At 41.0% G+C, this 23,662-nt stretch overlaps 1 protein-coding gene across 3 annotated transcripts; it reads left to right on the top strand.

The window, feature by feature from the left end:
- Window positions 1-4,154: 4,154 nt before the first annotated feature.
- fndc5b (fibronectin type III domain containing 5b) lies at window positions 4,155-23,470 on the top strand. 3 transcript variants are annotated; one of them, XM_010752255.3, is made up of 6 exons: window positions 4,157-4,711; window positions 8,479-8,597; window positions 9,576-9,774; window positions 15,168-15,257; window positions 18,126-18,318; window positions 18,901-23,470. In XM_010752255.3, the coding sequence occupies exons 1-5, from the start codon at window positions 4,636-4,638 to the stop codon at window positions 18,263-18,265; spliced, it is 624 nt and encodes a 207-aa protein (XP_010750557.1). In that variant the 5' UTR covers window positions 4,157-4,635; the 3' UTR covers window positions 18,266-18,318; window positions 18,901-23,470. The 3 variants fall into 3 exon arrangements, with proteins under 3 accessions (XP_019115341.1, XP_027143157.1, XP_010750557.1); XM_019259796.2 differs by lacking the exon at window positions 15,168-15,257 and having other exon boundaries at window positions 4,155-4,711; XM_027287356.1 differs by lacking the exons at window positions 15,168-15,257; window positions 18,126-18,318; window positions 18,901-23,470 and adding an exon at window positions 10,264-10,594 and having other exon boundaries at window positions 4,155-4,711.
- The last annotated feature ends 192 nt before the right edge of the window (window positions 23,471-23,662 follow it).

The raw sequence follows: 23,662 nt of genomic DNA, 5'->3' as shown, positions 1-23,662 counted from the left end.
CTCGTTCTGTCTACCACCTCCTCTCTATTATTCAGTCATTTTTATCCCCAGCCATTTTTTCCCCCCCTGTGCAATTTCTACCATAATTTCTCAACTCATTTCACCCGTGAACCTCCTTCATCTTCATTTGCATGACTCGACCATAAATATTCTTCTGTCCAACACACACACACACACACACACACAAACATAGAGTGTAATTAAACTGTTCCAGGGGCAGTTTTGGGGGGTGGTTAGCTGTGTGAGAGGAACTGAAGAAAAAGTGAGCGATAACACCACTTCAAAGCTGCTGCAGACTCGCTCATTCGCCTGAAACTTCAGATGGATTAAGGCCACTTCAGGCCTGTTTGTACCCCATCAGCTCCCCTTCAGTTCCAGCACAGAAACCTCTTTAGGCCAAATGTTTCCTGTGAAACTCTCAATACACTATGGAAAACAGCCCATCAAGCAGGATAATAATATAAACTCACACTGAGCAATTCGTTATAATTAGAAATATTGAATTAATGCCACAAATTGATTCATCCACTTTTAGGTTAATGTGTCACATATTTTTATTTAATCCACTCAAGTTGTATTCTCAGCTCTGTTCATCTCAATCAAATCTTACATGGCTTTGGGAAGGAAACTAACCAACAGGATAATTTACCAAAGGAATTATTATTAATGTGAACATGACAATGAGCTACAAGCTACATTGTTAAAATACAATCTTGAATCAGTTCCCAGACAAAAATGATAGACAAGACATAAATCTTCTGAAGTCTAAGATTATTTTTCACCACGTAGAGTTTGCTCATTTATCAGTATACAGTATATGTATCTTGAGTTCTTTTTTTCATCTAAGTGTAATCATTTTCTTCTGTAAGGGAGAGGTGTGGGTTGTTGAATGTGCTTGAGCATGCCACTATTTAAGTTTTTGTCTCTGTGTAAAACACAAACCTCAAACTCCAACTGAAACTCACAAGAACAGATCAAACAGATGAGATGATTCCACGAATATTTTGATTTATGTCTGTGTTATAAGTGACCCACAGTTCATTGATGAGCAGCTACTATCTGTGACTTAAACATGTCCACTGAAAAGTCTAGTATGAGTCAAGATGTAGGCACCATTTAAAAAAACCAAATCCAATCGTTCTAGTGGCCACCACATGTGCAAGTGGAATAAAGATGAAAAGTCCGAAACCTACCCAAAATACACCACCATCATTGAGCCACACTAAAGTTAAAAGAAGTAATAGTAATCACGTGAGTAATGCAAACCCGAGAATAGGGTTCTTCATGTACATACCAACATCTTTTCATTCCATTATTTCTTTCTGTCAGTGACCATGCTGGACCAAGCGCTACCAGGTCTGGGATCATAGTAGGTAGCGTAAGAGGCGCACACAGCTTTCAAATTTCTCCCATTCTAGTCTTTCGCATTGTGTGTTTCACGTCATCCCTCATTCATTCTTTGTATGTAATCCGCTTGCATGAAAAATGTAATTCGCTTTGTGTGTGAACACGGCATTAAGAAGATATAATATATAATTGTAATGATATCATGGTGTCTAAGACCATCTCTGATAACTTTAGGCTGTGAAGTCATCACAAAATATTAGTCTCCATTAGTCACCCAAAAGCTCTCCATGAAAACTGACCTACAGTGACATTAGATTACATCATTTGAAATGACGTTCTTTAAAACTGATTACACCAGACGTAGTACGGGAATTATGTATTTTTTATGAATGGGGAGAGCTTGTGTAGAGGTCAAAAAACAATCTTCCTCACCTCCTCAGTAGTTTATAAAGTGTTTCTCTCAACACCCCCATCAAATCTGCATGCACTTTTTTTTTTTTTATCATTGCACCAAATACATTAACCTCTAAAGGAAGTTCTCTCCAAAACATATAAATCTCTCGCCATCATGGCCCATAGAAATAACAGATGAGACCAACAATAGGTAAAAAGACAAAGTCATTTTTGCATGCTGGAGCTGCTGAAACCTAGAGGTCACCAGAGGAGATTTTACTCATCTCAACCTGAGTTGAGTGATAAAACTGTCAGTGGCAGAGCAAAGAGATATGACTGTTGTCGTCTGAAATCGTTCTCATAACCTTCAGCTAAAGACAGTGAAGAGCAAAGGGGAGGAGCGACTTGGAGCGGCACCTCTGCCTCTTCTCATTGAAACGTAAGAGACATTAAGAGGCTTCTGTTAGGAATGTTAATCGTGTATCGAACAGTGTATCGAATTCCATCCTGGGCCCCATATGTAAGGGCAATGAAAGTCATTGTCCCACACAGTGTCCCTGTTTCATTCTTAATAAGGTGCACATCTACTGTGTCTCTCATTTTAATACACCATATAGGACCCACAGATATAAAACACCTGTTTAATTTCTGTTCCAAGCCTGACCCTCGTTTTATACTCATGGACCACGTTCAGGGTTGATCTCCTGTTTATATTGGGCACATCCTTATTTTATTTTATTTATTTTACAGAGCAGGTATTTAATGTTTTATGGAACAGCTATAGGGCCGCCGGTTCAAACCTATACATCAATAATCCTGTTTCTTGGTTATATTGCAGAGTTTTTAAGTCTTCTCACGTCTGTTTTCTGCTCCACTAAATGTGAGCATTTTGCTACTTTTATTTATTCTGCATCTTAAGTTTAAATTCAATTCAAATTAATGTTTTAAGAGTTCAAGAGACTGTATGGAACCTAGAAACTGATGTGTAATGTAATAGCTAACTAACTACAAAAATAACTAAATACTGTGGGTTAAATATTTAAAATAAAATTGTAAAAAGCAGCTTTTTCTTTAAGTTCTGATCAGATGTCTGTATCATACATTGGTTTTTGCAGAGCTAATGATGAAAGTAGTTAGCTCTCATCTTTGCTCTGACGTACAGCGCAATCACAATGTGTTACAAAGCAGATTTGGCAGCACATATGGTACATACACTGGGATGCTGTTCTGGCCCATTATAACTCCTTTAAGAGGAATATGGTGATTTTCGTTTAAAATGACTACTAGTTTGTTAAGGTTGGGGGACCTTTGTTGTCATGGTTACAATAATAATTAAGGTTGTGGAAAGTCCGTCTTTTCGTTTACTCATTATCAACAATGCTGGAAGTCAAATTTGGGGATTTTCAGAGTCTATTTTAATGAAGTCATACAAAATGATGTGTGTGTGTGTGTGTGTGTGTGTGTGTGTGTGTGTGTGTTGGTGTGGGTAGGTGGAGTTTCCCAGCATGCTCTGAGACACTGTGTTTACGGACAAACGCTAAAGTAAATTGTGGTCTAATTAAATTACCACAAATGTTACTTGGTTTACAGTCATTAGTGTTATTGTTCTTCACACTAATTCTACAATGTTTCTTTCTCCATATGCACAGCCTCTCTCTCTCTCTCTGTCTCTCGCTCTCAGTATATGCCAAACCACAAAAAATTAGAGCAAGCTCTAGTTACCGGATATATTTCATAATCAAGATCTGTAACCACATCACACATCCTGTTGTTCCATTGGTCTACATGTGTCACTCTACATAGTGGCAGTAGTTGCAGTTACTTTATGTAATTTAGCTGTAGCTGGTTTGATTAAACTCTTTAGCAAGATTAATTAATCTCTATCTCTCTGCCAGGGGTGCAGGGGTATGTTCAGGGTGACCTCAGTGTGTCATCAAGCGTGTTTTCAGCAACTATTTTCAACCATATTTCATGCATTTTGAATGAAATTTTAGATCTGCCTTTAACTGATGTTTTTTATTTATATCTGGTCTTTAAGGGGGTGCCGCAGCCCCTCCAGTGCCCTGACTTCCCACATCCATGCTCATCCATCTGAGGGGACCTTTAGCCTGTGATCATGTGATGCATTCATTTCAAGTAGTACTCTTTATGATGAGCAAGCTGAGGCACAGCTATCATAGTTTTTGCCTTTGATAGGGGCTACAGAGCCTGCTTGTCCAGCTCCGGTTCTGGCAGGACACCAGCTTCACACACACACATACATTCACAAACAACATTAGGATTACATGTCAGCATCAAGCTGATTTTTAATCTGTTAAATTAATGTTGCACAGTGTGGCTTTAAGCAACCTGGCTGTTGAAAATGTGTGTGTGTGTGTGTGTGTGTGTGTGTGTGTGTGTGTGTGTGTGAGAGAGAGAGAGAGAGAGAGAGAGAGAGAGTCATTAGCTGTGGCTGCACGTTGCACTCTGCAGCACTTGCGCACGCCTTTTACGCTCCGCTCACCTCGGCGGGCGGTGCGCGTAGTAAAGCCTCTCCACGCCGCCGCCGCCGCCGCCGCTCCGTCACCAGTCTGCCGGACTGCCGGTGGTCTGAGGGCCGTCGCTGAGGCTCCACCGACAAAACATATTGAACATCACTCCCCCCCTCCTCCTCTTCCTCCTCTTCCTCCTCCTCCTCCTCCTCCTCCCCATCCTCCTCCTCCTCATCATCATCTGGCTGTTGTTGCTGCAGCGTCCAAGTTCAGGTGAGCCTCGTCGCCGGGCACAACAAGTCCTCTCTCTCTCTCTCTCTGTCTCTCTCTCCGGTACCAACCGGGATGCTTTCTCCATCCCGTTAAATGGGATGTTATAAATGGGCCGCGCAGGATGTGAAGCCTCGCTAGAAGAAGCAGGAGGATGGCTAAACCAGGCTTGTCTGCGGCGGTGCTGCTGCTCCTGCTGGGCTTCCTGTCGGTGTCCTCAGTTAATGCCGGTGAGTTTTATTTATTTATTTATTTATTTATTTATTTATTTTTGACCACAGGTTGACAGCAATCATCACGAGTAAACAGGGGGGGATGATGTACTGGCTGCTGTCTAATGTGATGCATGTGGTACATTATAGTGTGGCGGGTCCCTTTGGGGAAAGCAGCTGGCATGACACACTGTTATGGATGTGTCAGCATCAACATTTGCATCAGCCAGGTAGAAGCAAAAAGCTTTGTAATGCCCAAAAAATGGCTGACACAAGTTGATCTCATACTGTGTGAAGACTCAGGCTGACATGGAGCTTTATTGGGCTTGAGTTTTTATTCCCAGTTTGCGGAATATTTCTGGAAACAAGGAAAGATCCATCTGTTTTTGGTTTGGGAAAGTTCTTGATTGATTGACAGATGTGCACTTAAAACTCAACCAAACACCAAATAAGTGAAATGATTGGTTGATTAATCCAATCGGTGGTTTCTCAAAATATTAATCTGCAATAAAAAGCCAAATATCTGCTTGCTCCACCTTCGCAAAAGTGAAGATTCGCCACATTTATTTGCCTTACATGGTATCAAACTAAACATCTTTTGCGACTATTGGTTGGACAAAATAAGAAATTTGAAGACATTTCACTGTTTTGTCATATTTCGACTGATTTCTCATTTAATTAATCGTGACAGTAATTGTTAGTTGTAACCCTAAAGTGTGTTGCCTTCTCAGAAACATTTCAGCTTCAATATCTACCTCCTGTCCGGAAGGGATGTGAAACAGTGTTAGATTAAACAAGGCTGAGGTACTCCTATTCAAGCCCTACATACAGCAGAGATCTAATCATCATATATTATGCATGTTGGATATAGTACCTCATTCATCTTTCATAATATTGCATATTTTTGACCTGCAGCGGCTTATATTCGCGAAGAACATTCATCTCAAGCGTAAGATCTTGGTTACATTGAATCGCAATGATAAAGCGGTGAGATGACAGACAGCCCCCTTTTGAAAAGCCGGAATCTTGGCGATAAGATCATGTGGGATTTATCTCAGCCTCCGCAGATTTGATATTTGGCTTACCGAGGCTGGAGATGAATGTAGTTTTAAGAGGGAGTTTTGTGATTCTGCAGGAGGCTCTTTTAGCCCTTTGGCAGCGAATGGCTTAAGAATGGATGTGAATCCCTCCCTGCTATTGTATCGTTTCTGTGTGAGTGCTGGAAGATAAACAGTGGGGAAACACAGCTAGTCAAACAGGGAGTCACAGCGATGTATCATACGCAGACTTGAACACACACTATCTCTGCATAAACAACACACAGAGCTTTTGGGATGCACTGAAAGAGTTCGGCCCTCACCAAAAATATATATATATTTCACCAATAGTATGCAACACTCCTGTTTTCTCTGCTGTGCTGTGGTGATCGTGTTAGGATTGGGCAGACAGAGAAAACCACAGAGTTCATTCTTCCTCCTGTAATACCATTATTTGAGTCTTTGGAACAAGGCGGAGGCCGGGTGTTCAGTATTTGGAGAGGTGTGAGACAATGTGACAATCTAATTACCTTAAAGTGACAGACTGCAGTTACTCTCGCCTGTAATCTGGCGCGTAAACAGAGAGAGGCAAAGAACAGCGTGGCCTAATCGGATCACGCAGACACACATTGTAACGAGGTAACGCCGAGACACGAGAGCATAGACGAGCAGAGTTTTAAAGAAAGACCATGTGACTTTTGACATGACATAATAACACATTGTCTCTTACAAATAGCCTTCTTGGGTCTCACCTGACCAGTAGTCTTAGGTGGCGAACGTTAGCTATTGTTAGCAAACTGTGCCTTTTGATTTGAAATTTCTACAACCATTCAAACTAGGTCAAATATAATGTAATTCATGCACGATGAACAAATTTAAATTATACAAATAACTTTTTATTTTCTATTTTTGCCTCTGATAGGGGCTGCCGAGCTTGCTTGTCCAGCTCCGGTTCTGGCAGGACACCAGCTTCACATACACACACATTCACAAACAACATTAGGATTACATGTCAGCATCAAAATGATTTTTGAATCTGTTAAATTAATACATTTATGGCGAGCCGTGCTGAACAGATAACAATGGCACCAAACCAGAAGTAATTTTGGGTTCTACACCATGGATAGAGAGATTGTTGATAACGGTAAAGCACATTGCTTCTTTGTGCAAATGTATTTCATTGTGTTATTGTTTCCTTTCAGCTAAATAGGGACTACAGGTGGAAAAGCTAAATAGTAGCTGAATCTAGCAAAAAGCATGTATGTTTCCCGATATAAACAAATATAATTAACTAAACTAAACAGTAATTTTACCACAACAACAAATTTAAAGTCACTTATCTGAAGCAGTGGAGGAACCACATGGTAGTTCAGGTCTAAGCTCCGTGGGTCAGGTGTTAGCTCTCAGTCTTTTGGACTTGATGTCATAAAAAAGTGTTAGTAACTAATATTACTCACTCAGTTTACTGACTTTATGGCTGTTCTCTACTTGTGCTACCATCATACTACATTTCAATACTCACCATTGTCGATACAGAGCAACATTCGCATTTATCTGAAGTCTTTTAGGTCAATATTCACTCCACCTTCACCCTCTGTTTTGGTCTCTACCAACTCCATGTTGGTTTTGCTGACAACAGCTGCTTGCGGCGGCTGAAAAGTACACTGAGAGATGCTAAAACGCTCCATAGAGCTGAGGGGAATGCAGAGATGTGATAATTATCTGTGGGTTTGTCACTACGAGTGACCACTTTCACATACAAGTAGTCATGTGATCCATCGCGGCTATAAAAATACTGATTATAGCTTCTTTACGACACAAAACACATCTGGAGGTGAAGGTAAAACTAGAAGACGTGTAGTTGGAAGGAAAGTCTCTATCATGGAAGCACATGCAAATTATACATTTAATTTTCCAGAATGCCCGTGGTGGAATAATGGTTGTATTAGGGGCGAAAGAAATTGAATTAGCTGGAATTGTGTGACATGTGCTTGTCCACTGGGGTTATTCAAAGCACAGAGTAGAATAAATGCACATTTTTATGCTAATCCTAGTGTGTGTGTATGTGTGTGTGTTCCTGCACAATGTCAAGGTCTGACGTTGCTTTTACAAGTCAGGCTCACGGGAAATGTAGCCCTGACTCTGATCATAGAGGACCTTCATATGGTCTCTGCTCACACACAAAGCACATACACACACACACCTTACCGATGCGTTGAGCAGGAAAGCTGAGAAAGACTGTAATTTAATCCATCATAGTTAATCTCCTGATCAGCAAACATTGCATTGAATTCTGGGATGTGTTTTTTTTTTTTTAGCTCAAACATTAAAATCAATTGGTGGTTTGACAGAGGAAATGCATCCTCATGAGTCACACTTTAATGAGATGTGTGTGGGAGATAGAAGAGAAAGAAGAAGGTTAAGATGGGAAACTGTGCATGTGTGTGAGAGAGAGAGAAAAACACAAAGAAGAAGAAGACAGATGAGAAAGAGAGCCTTTTCGAGGGAAACACCAAGAGATCAGTATGCGGTTAATTAGGTCTGGTGTTAATGAAAACAGAAAGACTCATTTGTAGGAGGTGGAAGATTTTAGGGAAGGTAGAGCGAGAGAAGAAAGAATAAAAAGGGAGGTCCAGGTCTACATTGTAGCATCTACTATATGTATTACAAGATGTAACGGCAGAATATTCATGACCTGTCTCTTCTAATTTGTTTCCTGTGTCCGTGCTGAATGTGCGTGCGTGTCAGACGCCCTGCTGTCAGCTCCGCTCAATGTGACCATCAGAGAGATTGAGGTCAACTCCGCCGTGGTCACGTGGGAAATCTTGGAGGGGGACCCCGTTATTGGATTCGCCATCACCCAGCAGGTACTTCTATATGTGTCAGGGGAAAGTGAGAACCTTGGGCATCATTTTTGAGGAGAAAGAGAGACATGAGGCAAAGAAACTGCATGAGGTGAAAGGGACAGATGTTTAACGGTGAATCTAAAACCAGCGGGAAGTTAGTTATTGTTTGGCCGGCTGACTTGACAGAAGTTGCAGCACAGCAGCGTGAAGGATATGAAGCTACTCTCCATCTATGTTCCAACCCTAAACCTATGGTCATAAGCTTTGGGTAGTGACCGAAAGAATAAGATTGTGGAGACAAGCGGCTGAAATAAGCTTACAAATATAGGCTAAAAGAACAGGGTTTACCACACTCAATCCATGGCAACATTATATTTCCTGTATTTCCTAGAATGATTATTCCCCAAATAGAAGTAAGGCAAAGAATAATCTATCAATAGGGTGGGGTGTGATACAGTGTTAGGAACCAATTGACCTGAGCAAGCAGTCCATGCTGGATAATAATGTACATTTCAAGCATGGCCAGAGGAGAACTCTGTTTCTTTAAGCTTAATTACATCGCAGTAACGTCCCCCTCTAGGCTTTATTCCAGTTTTATTTCCAAACTATTAACCAAGAGAGACGTGTATGCATTTGCACCATATCAGCCCTAACCAGAGGGCAGTTTGTTGAATTCTCACGAGAGGGATCGTCAGCAGGAAAATCTAGTTTTGCAACCAGAAATCTGTATTTGATAAGGCGTGTGTCCAAGGAACTTTTGCTAACAAGTATAAAACTCTTTTGCATTGCCTTGAGGAAGCACAGTGTTCAACTTGTGAGTTTTTTTTTTTTAAAGCGATACAGTGTTTTGATTCTGATGCATCCTTTTAACCCTTACCTTTGACTTCTCTGCTGAAGTGTTGCCAAAGGAAAGAGAGTTTCCCTGCAGGGATCAATAAAGTATCATATTACATCGAGCCTCCTGGCCTTTTTGCTCTTCTGTTCCTCGCTTGTCTGCAGAAGAAGGATGTACGCATGCTGAGGTTCATCCAGGAGGTGAACACCACCACGCGCTCCTGTGCATTGTGGGATCTGGATGAGGACACTGAGTACATCGTTCACGTTCAGAGCATCAGCATGGGAGGCAGCAGCCCCCCCAGTGAGCCAGTCCTCTTCAGAACTCCCAAAGAGTCGGAGAAGATGGCGTCCAAAAGTCCAGGTGAGAGACGAAAACACATTACTTTCAAATTTAATTTGGTTATATAGGTATGAATCTGTTTTTTAAATTCAAACAAGGGTGCAAAAACCCTTAGAGTGATGTATACTTTTGCAAAACTTTGTGAATTTTTCAGTGAAAATCCTCAAAACACTGAGCTTGACACAAACTGACAAAACATTGAGCTCTCACTTCTGCACAGCACATGCTACAAACACACACACGCAGCCAGGTAGGCAATTAAAATTCAGTACATGCAGGCGCTACTGCTTCTGTTCCATTCACACTTCACACAGTACGCGCATACACAGATTTTAATGGCAGCTTTTAACCAGAGGCGGTCACACAGCAGAGTACTAATGTTCTGTTTGTGCTTTCATGCTTCATCACGACAAAGAAAATGGTTATATGAGAAGTTAATAGAAATAAAATGCACAAATTGCCTTTGTGTGAACCTCTCATACAATGTATTGTTCTAATTCTCAAATGCAGAGAGCTGCTGTTATCTGGAGCAGCTTGCGGTACTTCCAATTTTATCATGTCCGACCCAGTTACAGTGCCAGGAGCAGCTGCTTCAGAGGGACATAGCAAATGCTAAATGCTCATCAGCAGCAAGGTGATAAGAGAGGAAACAGGGGACACTAGGCAGCCGTGTATTCCCTAGAAACAGCCCTGTGTGGGAGCTTGTCAGTGTCCCTATCAGAGGAGAAAGGTGTTCAAGTGTGATATACTGTAAAACTGTTAAAACTAACAATGCGTTTAGTCTCATCTGCAGGCAAAAAATGCCTTGATTTCAGTCAGGGGGTAGACAAAAGTGGGTTTCTCATTTCTCACTGAAATAAAAAACTGTAGCTGCAGACTTAATCCACTGTAGTTAGCTAGTTAATTAAGCTGTAAGATGTTAGTTGCATGACTTGGCTTAACGTGAGAACTGTTAAAAAGGGGTCTCGTATATATATATGCACCTGATCACTATTTGAACCTATGCTAAGAGACTGAGGCTGCATGTCTGGGTTCGTCCATGTAGGAGACATGGAACAAAGAAGAAATAAAGACAACTTGTAATGCAGTCCAGAGCTAGTTAGCCAAGTATTTTAAGTGTATATGATAAGAAAAAAGATTAAACTTCTAACATAACCCTGTTTGACTACCTATTTTACATACTTGCAGTAGTGAAGAGTACCTAAGTACATTTAATCTAGCAGTGCTGTAAGTAATTAAACATCCCCCCAAAAGTTGAGCCTTTAACGTTAGCCTAAACTCTGATAACATCCCATATTTGTTTCTATACAATGGAGAAATGCTACACTGTGAATGTTTTGCTTTATATGTGTACCCTACAAACTATAGTAGTCAATGATACTAAGCTCATTGGTGTAAGAAGTGATGCCGGGTTACTACTGTATCGTTAGCCTGACGTGCTAACATTCGAAAGCTCCATGAGAATAGACAAACACATTTGCTGTGTATAAAATTTGCTTCCATACTTAGGGATGGGAATCGAGAACCCGTGTGTTTCAATTCCATGGAATCATCTAACGATTCTCTTATCAATTCCAGCAAGCACTAATTACGCCACGTAACTTTTCGCACATGCAGTGCAATCAGTAGTAAACAAAGGCACCCACTCGGTTCAAACGCTCCAAAGTTTGGCTGCATTTTACCAAAAAGGTGGCAACAGGGCGACTTGCAATCATTGCACAGTGGAGATGACAGCGTCGGGAGGGAACACGACGAACATGGGGTAACATTTGCGCACACAACATGCAATATTTTTAAATGAATGTCGTGTTTTTGACACGCTATGGACTGGAGATGAATCTCTGCGGTTACTATAGAAGGTAGTTACACATCGTTACCATTATCTAGGCTGTGGGCCTCTTTTGACCTCGCTGTTGGTTTTGTAAGGTCGTGATACTTCTAACTAAACAAAGTTGGTGCTGATGAAATAGTTTGTTCTCCTTTTTTTCCCCAAATGAGAATCGATAATGGAATTGGAATCGTAAAAATCTTATCAATTCCCATCCCTATCCATACTTGACTTGATATTTTGAGTATGTAAGTGCGGTCGCACTGTCAATCATGGCGAAATGGCTGGACACTGTTCGTCCACAATGGTCGCCATTTTAGCTACCACCACCAGACATTGTTAAAATGGCGTCCGAGGAAGCTGCTGGAGCTGAAATGTTACTTATACATATGTCGAATATTTATAGTTCGGCAGTCAAATTTTGGCACTAATGTTCTGGAAAAAAAAAAAAAGCGGTAGTTAGTTTAACTGCAATAATCAGATGACAGAAAGATGACAGTAGATAAAGTTACAGTGCTGGACACTTGATTCATAGACTTCCTGGAAACACGTAACTTTATTAGAAAGAGGAAAAGTAAGGAATATTTTACACTTATGGCTGATGTCTCCAGTGTTGTTAAGGAAAAATATGACTTTGAGACTTAAGACGGAAGTATTTGTTACACTAGCTATGTTTTGCAGTGTATGTAAAGTCATGTGACAGAGGTGTTTAGCAGGACTATTTGTCTTGATGTTGAGGGGCTGACTCGTTTTGTTTGCTCCGACTTTGATGGAAGCTCCCCGTATGTGTGTGTGTGTGTGTGTGTTTATGGAAGCATTCATTAGCTGTCCTGATTAAATCTCCCAGCCATTACTGCTCCCCACCCCCTCTAAGCGGGTATTAATCAGCCTGACACCATTTAGTATCTGCAGGCGCAATGCAACACAGCACCCAACCTGACTCTGTTTAGCTTTCCTTATATCGGCCTCTCTTTCTCTTTTATGTCTGTATCTGTCTGTAGCTCATATAAGAGCAAAAATCCTGAATGCACTCAAGTTTTCATAATGTCGTGAAATCTTTGGTGGCCAGTGTCGAGGCATAATGTTTTAGTGCTGGGTTATTATGTTCTGCAAGGTGCTGCGAAATCTGCAGATTTGTAAATCAATCTTTTACAGCAGTAAAACATTACAGAGTCTCCTAACTGTCTGAACTGTTTCAACCTTTAATTTATCTCTGACAGTGGCGCAGCAGTTTTCTGTTCTTCCCAGTACAGCTGCAGCCGCCTTTGCCTTCGAAACTAAAGCTCTTAAGTCGTGAATGGTCAACGTGAACGAGAAATCTGAATTGCTAGATTACTTTTATGGAGTTTGGCTTGATGTTTTCTACGTACGTCCCAGTTGTATACTGTAGCATCCAGCCAAATGAAGGAAAGCCAGGACTGATGATCGATCAACGTAAGAGCTAAGAGGAATTGAAACACAGAAGAACCCATTAAACAAATGAATACATTAGTCTATAAGGTCAGCAAATTGTTAACTATAAATTACTTCATACATATCTACAATAAACATGTGCCTCTCTGGAGTGGAGCTAAACTAAATTATTTGTTTCTCTGTGTGCATTGCGTGTACCGTTTCAACTACCGTTCGATACCCTCATACAAAATAAAGGAGTAACACAAAGTCAAGAAATGTGCTGTGAGGTCATTTACATATACACACTTGTGAACAGGAGCAGTAGACCTCGTGTGCTGGTCTCTGTTGTTGTCCTGAACTTAATTAAAGCTAATTTGATTATAGCGGCGTGGCTAGTGATGAAGGGAAAATAACATTTGTTTTTTGTGATGACAGCAAACTCATTTTTGCAGTGCTTGCAGTTGTAATTATCAGGCTCTGTTTGCCCATGTTGAACACTCACAAAGGCATCTTCTATTGTTGGACTAAGCTGTCAAGCAAAACTCATTTCAAATCATCAGATACAGACATACAGAGGGATGTAGAGCTTCAACTTCCAGGCTTAGCTTATTCAGAGAGCTGTCCATCAGAGGTCTTCCCTCCCCTGACCTCCTCCTCAAAGCCGGAGGCCTCAGCTTCAGCTCAGAGAGATCACCATGGCAACAAGAGACCTGAGAGAAAACCCCCTGACAACAGAAACACCATCATCCTCGTATCATCCAGACTCTGAAGCAGGATGGAGACCACAGTGGGCTGAAGTCGTGCCGTCCGGGCAAACTGACTTATTCAGCATTTCTGACATCTGTCTGAAAAAAGGAAGCGTCTTCCTGTCCGGCTTATTTTTCACATTCAAGAGACACCACAAGAGACACCTGCATCCACTACAGCAGCTGCTCTAAGAAACTATTGTTTTAAAAAGTTAAACAACCTTGTGAGCATACAGAAAACTACAGTACCGCAGCGCATGTTTGTCATAACTAAGTCAACACTGTCTAAAATGATTTAGTTAGTCCTAATCTCTGCTTTACATTGTTTGCTCGTCTCTGTCCTACAGACATGTCTGAGCTAACCTCAACCCCTCCACTCGCTCATGAACTCGCCTCTTCTGTCAAGTTGTTACATTTAACCCACAAAGGTCCAGGGATTATGGGAAATGCAGTTGGTTAAGTGCTACTAAAACACCAAAATAACACATAAACAACAACATTTAATCTAAAAAAATAAAGTTTTTTTTTAATTACTGCCCTTTTCTAAATTTATGGAGTGAAACACATGGCATACTGTTAAGAAAGGCTTTGTCACATGGCTGTATTTTAAATTAATGCTCATGTGATTTTAAATGAGGTTTTTCTGGAAGTTCCAGTTTCACTTCTGCTCTCTTATCGTTCACATCTTAATGGCTAAACTTCAAAATAAAAGCAACCTTTTAGCTCGTTTTTAAATTGTTTGTTGGTGTTTAAACTTACTGTCATTTCCTGTTTACTTTGCAGTTTATCAAAAGATTCCCATCTGGTATGTCAATCATAATTAATGTGCAATGTGTAAAATAATGCTCCATCTACTTTACTATAACTTCAAGACCATCCCTTTTCAACTGGTGTGTTCTGGAGACTTCCCCCAGAGAGACAGCTAAGTGACAGTAATGACTTGATGCCATCCATGCTCCCTTTTTGATCTTATACAGCGCTATGCCAAGGAAATTACCCCTCAGCTGGAAGAGGGAGCCAGTTTGACCAGGGGGAACGTGGGGGAATGTGGGGTAACACGAGGCCTGCTGTTGGCAACAGAGAGCGAGAGGTTGTCGTCCGGACTGTGTTCAAACCTTTAACCCTGTGATTGGTGTTTTGCTGTAGCTGCCAGAATCCCGTCAGCAAAAGAAACACTGAGTGATTTGGGTCTGGATCCAGCTCTCTCTGTCTCTGTAGACCTCTGCTCTCACTTAGGTTTAATTACACTGACCAGAGTTGAGAATTTACACCAGACGTTCCTCACCACTCTCCTGTTGCTCCGTTTCATTCCTTTATCTTTTACTGCAGAGGTTCAGAGTGATGGCAGTTTCACACCTTCTCTCTCTGGGACAATGAATCGCAGTGTCCTCAGTGGCACTTTTGTTGACTGTGTGTGTGTGTGTGTGTGTGTGTTCTCTCTCCAGATGAGGTGACTATGGAGGAGGTTGGTCAGGCTGCCCAGCTGAGGGCTGGAGAACTCATCATCATTGTAGTGGTGCTCATCATGTGGGCAGGTAATATACCTCTGCAGCAATGCACATTTATCACTGCAGACCATACAGGAATCCATTGTCTTTGGGGCAAATAAGCTCTCTGACTGAGGTCCTATTAAGAGACAAACATGCTGCTGGTGCTGGTGCTGGTGCTGGTGGTGGTGTCATCTCTCTGTGATGACTATTTTGTGCCCTGCAGCGCTTTTGGGATGATGTGATCCGATGATGATGTGTGCCAAAAGACATTTTCAAATCCAGGTTTAAATTCTGTACACACATCCAGATGAGTTAAAAAATAGACAAAGTGTTACAGTAATGGACGGAAAAGTATTTTAATCATAAGTGCCTGAGTTTGAACGGTACCCAGTCTATGAAATTCAGCAAATAAAGTTTAACTTTATCGTCCCTGAAGAGTCTTGCAGCCAGGTGAAGACAAACACACTTGATCTTTAGAAAGATACAAAAAATAAAGTACTATACATAAAACATTCCTTATCCAAATAGATAGGATGAGATGTAGGATGGTGTATGTTCCCTGTATGTTGCAAAGATTCCCTTTGAAAAGAAAATGTCTTCAAACTTGTGATTTTGTGTTGTCTAATGCACACCTGATGGGTATATGAAATAATGTAAAATAAAATGTGGAAATCTCTTACTTTTTAGGATTTCATGGGAACTTATGTTGTAGGTTTTAGACCGTTTTATATGACATTACTTAAAATGTATGTCATTTTATTAGATATTTTGTGCAACTATCACATTGCCAAGCAGGGTAATCAAGAACTCAAAGAACTGGAGCCACATGCATGCAGAGCAGGTGCAATTCAAATGATTTAATGCTCAAAACACAAACAAAAAACGTTTCCTGGTGGGCAGGTGAGTGCAAATAATAATAAAAAAAAGGTTGAAATTAACAAAAAAGCCAATGGAACAAGTAATATCTTAAGTCTATATAAACTAGGATGAAAGTCCAAGAAACAAAGGGAGGGGAAAACAGAGCTTTAAATACTAATGGGACGAGTGGGGAATTCATTAAAGGTATGGCAGACAATTAAAGAGGTGGGCAAAAGTTACATCATACCATAACATAACTAAGAGTACAGCCCTGGGAGTATCTCTCTGAGGCCGTAATAGACCTTTTTCACAGCAGCCATTTTGACCTGCAATAATAGGGTGAACACGAGTGTTACCAATGATACTTATTAAGGTTCTGTTGCGTTCAGCTCAGACAGAGTCAGGGGAGGAGGAGTCACGTTTCCGGGAATGCTCTGTTTGCATAGTTGCCCATTCACACCTCTGAGCAGCTCCACTGGAGCAGCTAGAGTTAAGGGCCTTGCTCAAGGGCATTTTTGTGGCGGTAATGAGAGAGGGACACGTGCTGCCTTTAACTTTCCCTACCAATATGTATCCTGCCAGTTTGGGGCATTGTACCACCAACTTATGAGTCACAAGCTCGCTTCTTAGTCTGACGATAAACTCAGGTTTACTCCCATAAACTTGAGAAACATCTCTCAGCTTTTACTTTTCTTTTACCAGCTACTCACACATTGTTATAAGAAAATGTTGACATGAACAAAAAACATGACGTCAGCTCTTGCTTCTGGGATCATTTAGCCAGAAGGGAGGGAGGGAAAACTTTAGCTTTCTGTTAAAACTTAAGATTCACTTTAAAGTTAAGTTTTGCCAGTGGACTATAAAATCCATGGGAAGAAACATTCTGATTTATTAATAAGGGTACTTTGCAGGGTATTCAGGCGTGTGGCTACTTGCAAAGTCCCATTTCCACCATCACAACATACAGTAAGCTGTTACTGTCGCTCCATCTGCACAACTGCTCTTTAAAGACCGTGGCTGCTTCTTTCTTTAGGCTCTGTCATTAGCTCTCTGTGTTGCACTTATTCTTTTGTGCACCTCAGCACTGTTTTACAAATTCACACAGCTATAAATATTCCTTCATAACCCAGCTCATCAAGTGTAATGAGATACAAATGTGACCCAAATACTGTATACGGCATATACAGTAACAGGAAGATCTCCCTCGGCAATTACCAGTGAAGAGGACGAGAGAGACAGAGAGGGAGATTCAAAGAGCGTTGGAGAGGGTGCAGCGAGGGAAAAAGACAGAAAACTGAGCAATCGAGCCTTGAGAGGGGGGGAAAAAAGAGGGCAGGATGGTGAAAAAAACTAAAAGTGAAGGAGGCGAATTGTGTTTTTCAGCTTTTAATTGGGCCTGTGGGGCATGCTGGGGGATATCACAGTGAGATATCCCATCTTGCCCTTTTTGGAATTGCAGTGATCAGATGAGCAGAGGCTGACATAAGCAAGAGTGAAACCCGTCCAGGCCAGATCCCTCCTGCTTTAACCCGACACTCGTCCGCCATTATGAATTATTCTCTTTCTTCTTTTGCGTGCTTGTTCTCTTTCTCTATCTTCACATACATCTCCGACTCCCTGTTTTGCCATCTCTTTGACTGAAGGCAGGAGTCACGGGGCTATCTTATAATGGAGTTTGTATCTCTGTCTGCACGCTCGCTTCCATTTGGTCGGCTTTATTGACACATCAGAAGACACTTGGATGAAAAGAGAAAAACATATCATCACTTCGTCCATCTGTTATTGTAAGACGTGTCTCTGCTTCAATATTTGAAGGTGTATATGGCTCAAAACTAAATTTAAAAAATGCACCACAGGGAAAAAAATAAGCATTAGAGCATTCAGTATAGAAAAAACACAACCCAGACATGATGTACAACAAGAATTTATCCCCATTGTGTCCTCGAACGAAACACTAAAACCGCTACCAGCTCCAGGATATCCGCCACAATAGCTGAGCTTGACCTCTGACCTGACCATATATGAAATAATTATCGTGTCCATTTTGTCTCCCAGGGGTGATTGCCCTGTTTTGTCGTCAGTATGACATCATCAAAGACAATGAGCCCAACAACAACAAGGACAAAGCCAAGAACTCCTCAGAGTGCAGTACTCCAGAGCACCCACAGGGGGGGCTACTGCGCAGCAACGTCTAAGACCAGCCCTGCATAGCCTTGTGCAATAACCAACTCCTCGAACCTCAGGACAGGTAAGGGGCAGGAAATGTTTAGCTTCATAAAAATACTTGTTTCGATTTCTTTATCATGTCACAATCTTAGCTCAAACCATAAATCGCCATGTTAGGTCTGTCAGTGTTGTATGTGGCTGACCAATAAAGGTGTTCTTCATGCCAAGGACATGCTCAAGCCTTTATCATAACATAATTTAAATGGCTATAAGCTATTAAACTGAGCTACTAATTGTATTAATAAGTAAGTTTCAAGCTAAAACTCGAAAATGGCTGCGAATTTTGAGTAGTAAATCTGCCACCATCATTGTATAATTCAGTTTCTCCAATATTAAAAATGGAAAGCTTAACAGGTGAAGCAACAGTAGCTATGGGGTACAGGATTTTTGTGAATAGTCAATTAGAAATAAAAGAAACAGAGAAGAAATCACGCAAAGTGAAGTGAGACCCCCTCAAAAGAAGCTCTGCAGATAACATAAAAAAACACTGTACATGTACAACATGTACATTGATTTTTTGACCTTGTAAGTACTTTCCAGTCCTTATCCGAACGGTTACTATCCTTTGTCTCTCATCAAGTACAGCAAAATGTGTTTCTTCCAGACCCTGAGACCAACAGAAAGCCATTCTCAGACACCCTCGTATTGAGGAATACCGATAAACCATAGCAGAAACTCTTCTCTACGCGATGACGAACTCTTCAAAAATGATGGACAAATCTGAACTTGCAGAAAGGTTGTAAACGTTCAAACGGGACACAGAAGAGGACTGAACTACGTTCACTTTTGTTGTGACCAAAACTGGACTGCAGCCTACTTTGAGTCGACATCCAATATACTGTAGACATAAAATGGCTGTCAGTCAAAGCGCCGGAGGGGACGTCATTTCTTTTCCACAAGAACGGCTCGTTTTGGGTATTCTTCATCAGTGGTATCGAATACCAGGAGCGGATCATCAAACATGAATATCTGAGTGTTTTTTTTTTTTTTTTCCACTTCAGGTTTGTATCACTGGTCAGAGATGGCAGACATGTAGGTTGGCTCGCAAGAATAGCTGGTCCTTCAGGTCCAGGTATCAGTCAGCATACAACTAAACAAGCTAAGCTCTGTTTTAAATCAAGGACTTTCTCTTTTTCTATCTCTCCATCCACATTCCCTCCTTTCTGTCTTTATTACAGCCCTTTGTGTAGCAGCTCATCCCTCTCCCTGTCCTCCTGTGTCGGTGTCTCTCTAATAATGACATTGCTGTTTGTTGCTCCTCCTATTGTGATGTTTAAGCCCTCACAATCCCAATCTTGGGTATGGTATCATTTTGTTATTGGGTCAGAAATATAGCACATTGAGTCTTGTCTCCTGCCTTTCTCTCTGTGTGTCATCAGTTAAATGATGCATCTCTCCTCTCCGAACTGTAACTTTAACGGCAGTTCGGGGATAAAATCAGACACTTTTGTTCCTTTTACAGCGCCCCATATTTTTCTTCTATGAGTTAGATGAAGCTGTCTGAACACAGCCATGATTCAGGCAAAGTTTATGAATTCATCTTGTAATCTCTCAGCTGTGTCTTCTCGCTGCAAGTCAAAAATTTTACAACTTTGAAATCCAGAAGTTAACTTCAGTGTCAAACTTTTAAAGGACTGACACGGCTAGGGGAAAAAAAAAAGACTGATTTCAGTTCAAATTGAGGTTTATTGTTCATCACTGCATATTCAGCACCATATGCTGCCTGTGGTCTGCAACAGGATGTGCAGTGAATAAGGATGGAGATATGCTGGGCATTATTCCTAATGAAATGTATACACTGGGCAAAGTTTGGCTGGGTTTCCTCTGTGGTTTGGCTTAAGACCAGCAGGGATGTCAGGCTGTAGAAGTACACAGATGATTCACTGGCTAAACCCTGTTTTTCTTGTAATGTGAACAATTTTCTCTCAGTCCTCCTTTGAAACTGTCATTAACGTGTTTCATAAGTGATATAGGACTGTCATGGATAGAGGTCAAAAAAGCCAGGTGTAAATTCACTAAAGAGTCACTGCAGATTTGATCGCCCCATGTAGAACTTTAAAATTCAAACTTACATGAATATGTAATGTACATGCTGATAGACTTATGTCCCTCCAGTCGTTGTGTTCGTTGTCTGCAAAGAAAGCCGTCGTTAAACTAGGCCGAGTACATTGCGCAGCAGTGTATACAAATGAAACCTTAAACGTGCATGTGTGACCCTGTCTTCAAAGCAGTGTAGAAGTCCAACAGGCCAGTGAATCATTGAAAGTCCCCTTGTTTGGACTTTTGGACCATCCCACTAAAGGGTTAACTATAATTCGTCAACCTGATCCACATGTACAGTATGATGCTTGCCGTCATGTGGGACAGACATTGGAAGCGTTTTAACCTGGAAGTATCTTTACTTCTTTTTAGTTGTGCTGAAATAAGTGATAACTCATTCAGTTAGTTTGATGGAAAAGTACAGTCTTGGTCATTACTTCAATCGTTTAAGACGTTCAAAAATTTGTTTGTTGAAAGTTTTGAAGTGGTTTTGGTTGGTATTGGTCAGACATCACGAGCAATCCGAGTACATTACGGTCAGATAACTGGTTACAGGGGAAATCATCAATTTAAGATTGATATTTTATATTTACTTGTAGAAGAAAAGAGTTTCATTAAAAGACCAGATTCAATGAATTGATCCTAGTTTAATGCCAAGAATCATCTGAACCAAAGCCTGAAATGTAGCTCATTCCTCTGACTGACTCCCTTTATTACAATGATACATCTTGAGTCAATCCCACAGCATAATGCTGCTGTAAAAAAACTTAGTGGTACACCAAATATGTATTAAAACAATCCATAACAAATGAACTATTTACTCCTGTCCTAAAAACTACAGTGCCCAACTAAAAAAATAACTGGTACATACTTGTTAGTCGTTTACAGATTTCAGGAACAAATGGGCTTAGGGCTGATTGGCACAAACAGGGTAGGAAAGTTGGAGAAAGTATTGAGAGACCAACTAACACATTGTTGGGTTTCCTCATTTTTATTGGATTTGTTGCCAAAAACAAAAATATAGAACAACAGCAGCCTAATCCTTAAACCCCAAAACAAATGGACAAATCAATCAACGGAAAAATCATCATCATTACTTGCAGCCCTAGCACACTCGGACATCTTATTATTAAAGGAGAAATCATAGCATACATATTCATAACCTTCCTACTTATGTAGTTACCACTTCATCAAGGGCTTTATGTGAAGGACCAAAGGACTTCAGCAGATTTATCCAGCTAAAGATAAAGCTTCATTATCTTCTTTGGTGCTTCGCGTTCAGTTATGATTTGCTACCCACATAATTGCAAATATAGTGGAACCCGATTCCTGAATACTGATGCTTCGCTGTTGAGTTCACTAAAAAGTCAGACAGAAAAAAAGCTGCAAAGCTGAACTCAGCAGACTTGCAGCCATATTAGAGATAATGAGTGAATGTCTGAATGCTTCGCTGGTCGAGATGACTGCTAATCATCACCACATACACCCGCACACAAATGCTCGATTTAAATACTGCCTCGCGTATTTAAATACTGCCCTGCGCTGAGAGAGACGGCCATTATTTTCTCATCTCAATCAACAGTTCTGCCGCCACATCGAACCCTCGCCCTGCCATACATTTACACTTTATCAGCTTCCCTCTTTGCTCCTCTATCTCCTGCCACCCTCATCCGCCTTCATTTTCCCATTTATGACTTTCCCCATTTCTATCCCTTTGTCGCAGCGCTTTCTTTCTCATATATCACACCACCCTTGCTCGTTTCTCCCCTTCACCGGTCTTGTCCTCACCCCCACCCAACCCGGCTTCCCTCTCCCCTGTTTCTCATTATATCCACTCCACTATCCCGTTAGCTTCCTTCTCCCTCTCCACATCAGCTCTTCTCTCTGATTCGGCCCCGGTTCATTGCCTATCCCTCACTCCTCTGCTCATTTATCACTTTTTTCGTCTCAGACCAGCCTGGATGGACACTCTACCTGGTAAACAAGTGAGGCAAAATAGACTAGAGGGAGGAGGAGAATGAAAGAATTAATGCCAAGAGATAAATACTTTCATACACTTATTAATAAGCGCATATATGATTGAGTTTCATGCTCCAGAACAGGATCTGTCAGATCAATAAGAAGAATGCATAATTCAGTTCACTATAGTTTGTGTGGTGTTGAAGCAGTATGTATAAGAACTGTAAAAAGAGTGATTTAGCTTGTGGTGGTCTTTTAATGCAAGCTGGTTTGTAGAGAGAGAGAAACCATCTAACATTGAGAGATAAAGTACCTGCACAGAAACAAAGAGGATCTGAAAAAGCAGATTTTTGAAGCATATGGTACTTGAAGTGTTGACAGAAATGGGGCATTGTGGCCTGTCGAACACAGCAAAATTAAAGAACAAGCACCTCCGCCAACGTAGGATTTAAATATCAAACTGTTTCTGAAAGGAGCGTAGCTCGTAGCTGTCTTTGGTTTTTACAAAGGGAGTGTTAAGCTGGAGTCATAGTGGTTGTTGTTGTTGTTGCTCTGCTGGACCAAATGAAATCAGGGAAAGACTCGAGCTAAATTTGGTATTTTTAAACCGTACCCAAGTTTCCTTTAGGCTGTAATGTGTTTAGTCTCTTTCTGTCAAGGACAGGACAAGTACCAGGTTTTGTGTAGATGTTGGCATGAAAGCACTCATTAATGGTTACACAAGTGCAACTTTATGAATGTTTTCCAGGAGTGACTGTATGAAAATGTGCACCATCATCCCCGTATTTAAACGATATTGCTTGTATCTTCTCCCCTCTGTCAATGACATCCAGCTTTTCACTCTGTCTCAGAGTGTAGCCCTTCGTAATAACACTTTCCGACAAATTGGACAACATGTACAGACGTTCTTCTGATCCGAGTGTAGCCTTGCCCTTAATCTAACTTTTGATTTTTAAAGGAACCGTTCTCAAATTTAATAAATGTGCTTTTTGTTGCCATCAACTCCAGTCAGCTGTGAAAGAAGTTTACCTTTGCTTCCAATCTTCGTGCAAAGCTAGGCTGGCCTGGTTCCAGACCTGTTGACCAATTAGAATAGTCGACCTAGATGCTAATTGCCTTGTAGGCAGGATTAAAAATAGGGATCTCATCTTTCTACAAAGCTTAATAGCTACCTAGCTACAGCCATAAAAACAACCTGCAGGATAATGGCGACAGTTGTGTCAACAAGTGTGGACGAGATTGATGCAGCTGTCCAAGTTAACTGTTAAATTTGAATTTTTTATTATTTTTTAATGAAAAACAACAGATTATGTGCTTCTGGCAACCACCGCTACACTTTCTGTGTGCACCGAAAGTGGCAGGATAGA

Source organism: Larimichthys crocea, chromosome XIII (genome assembly GCF_000972845.2).
Source record: "Larimichthys crocea isolate SSNF chromosome XIII, L_crocea_2.0, whole genome shotgun sequence".
NCBI classification, from domain to species: domain Eukaryota; kingdom Metazoa; phylum Chordata; class Actinopteri; family Sciaenidae; genus Larimichthys; species Larimichthys crocea.
Note: the sequence above shows the minus strand (reverse complement) of the source record. Positions and strands in the feature narration are given on the sequence as shown.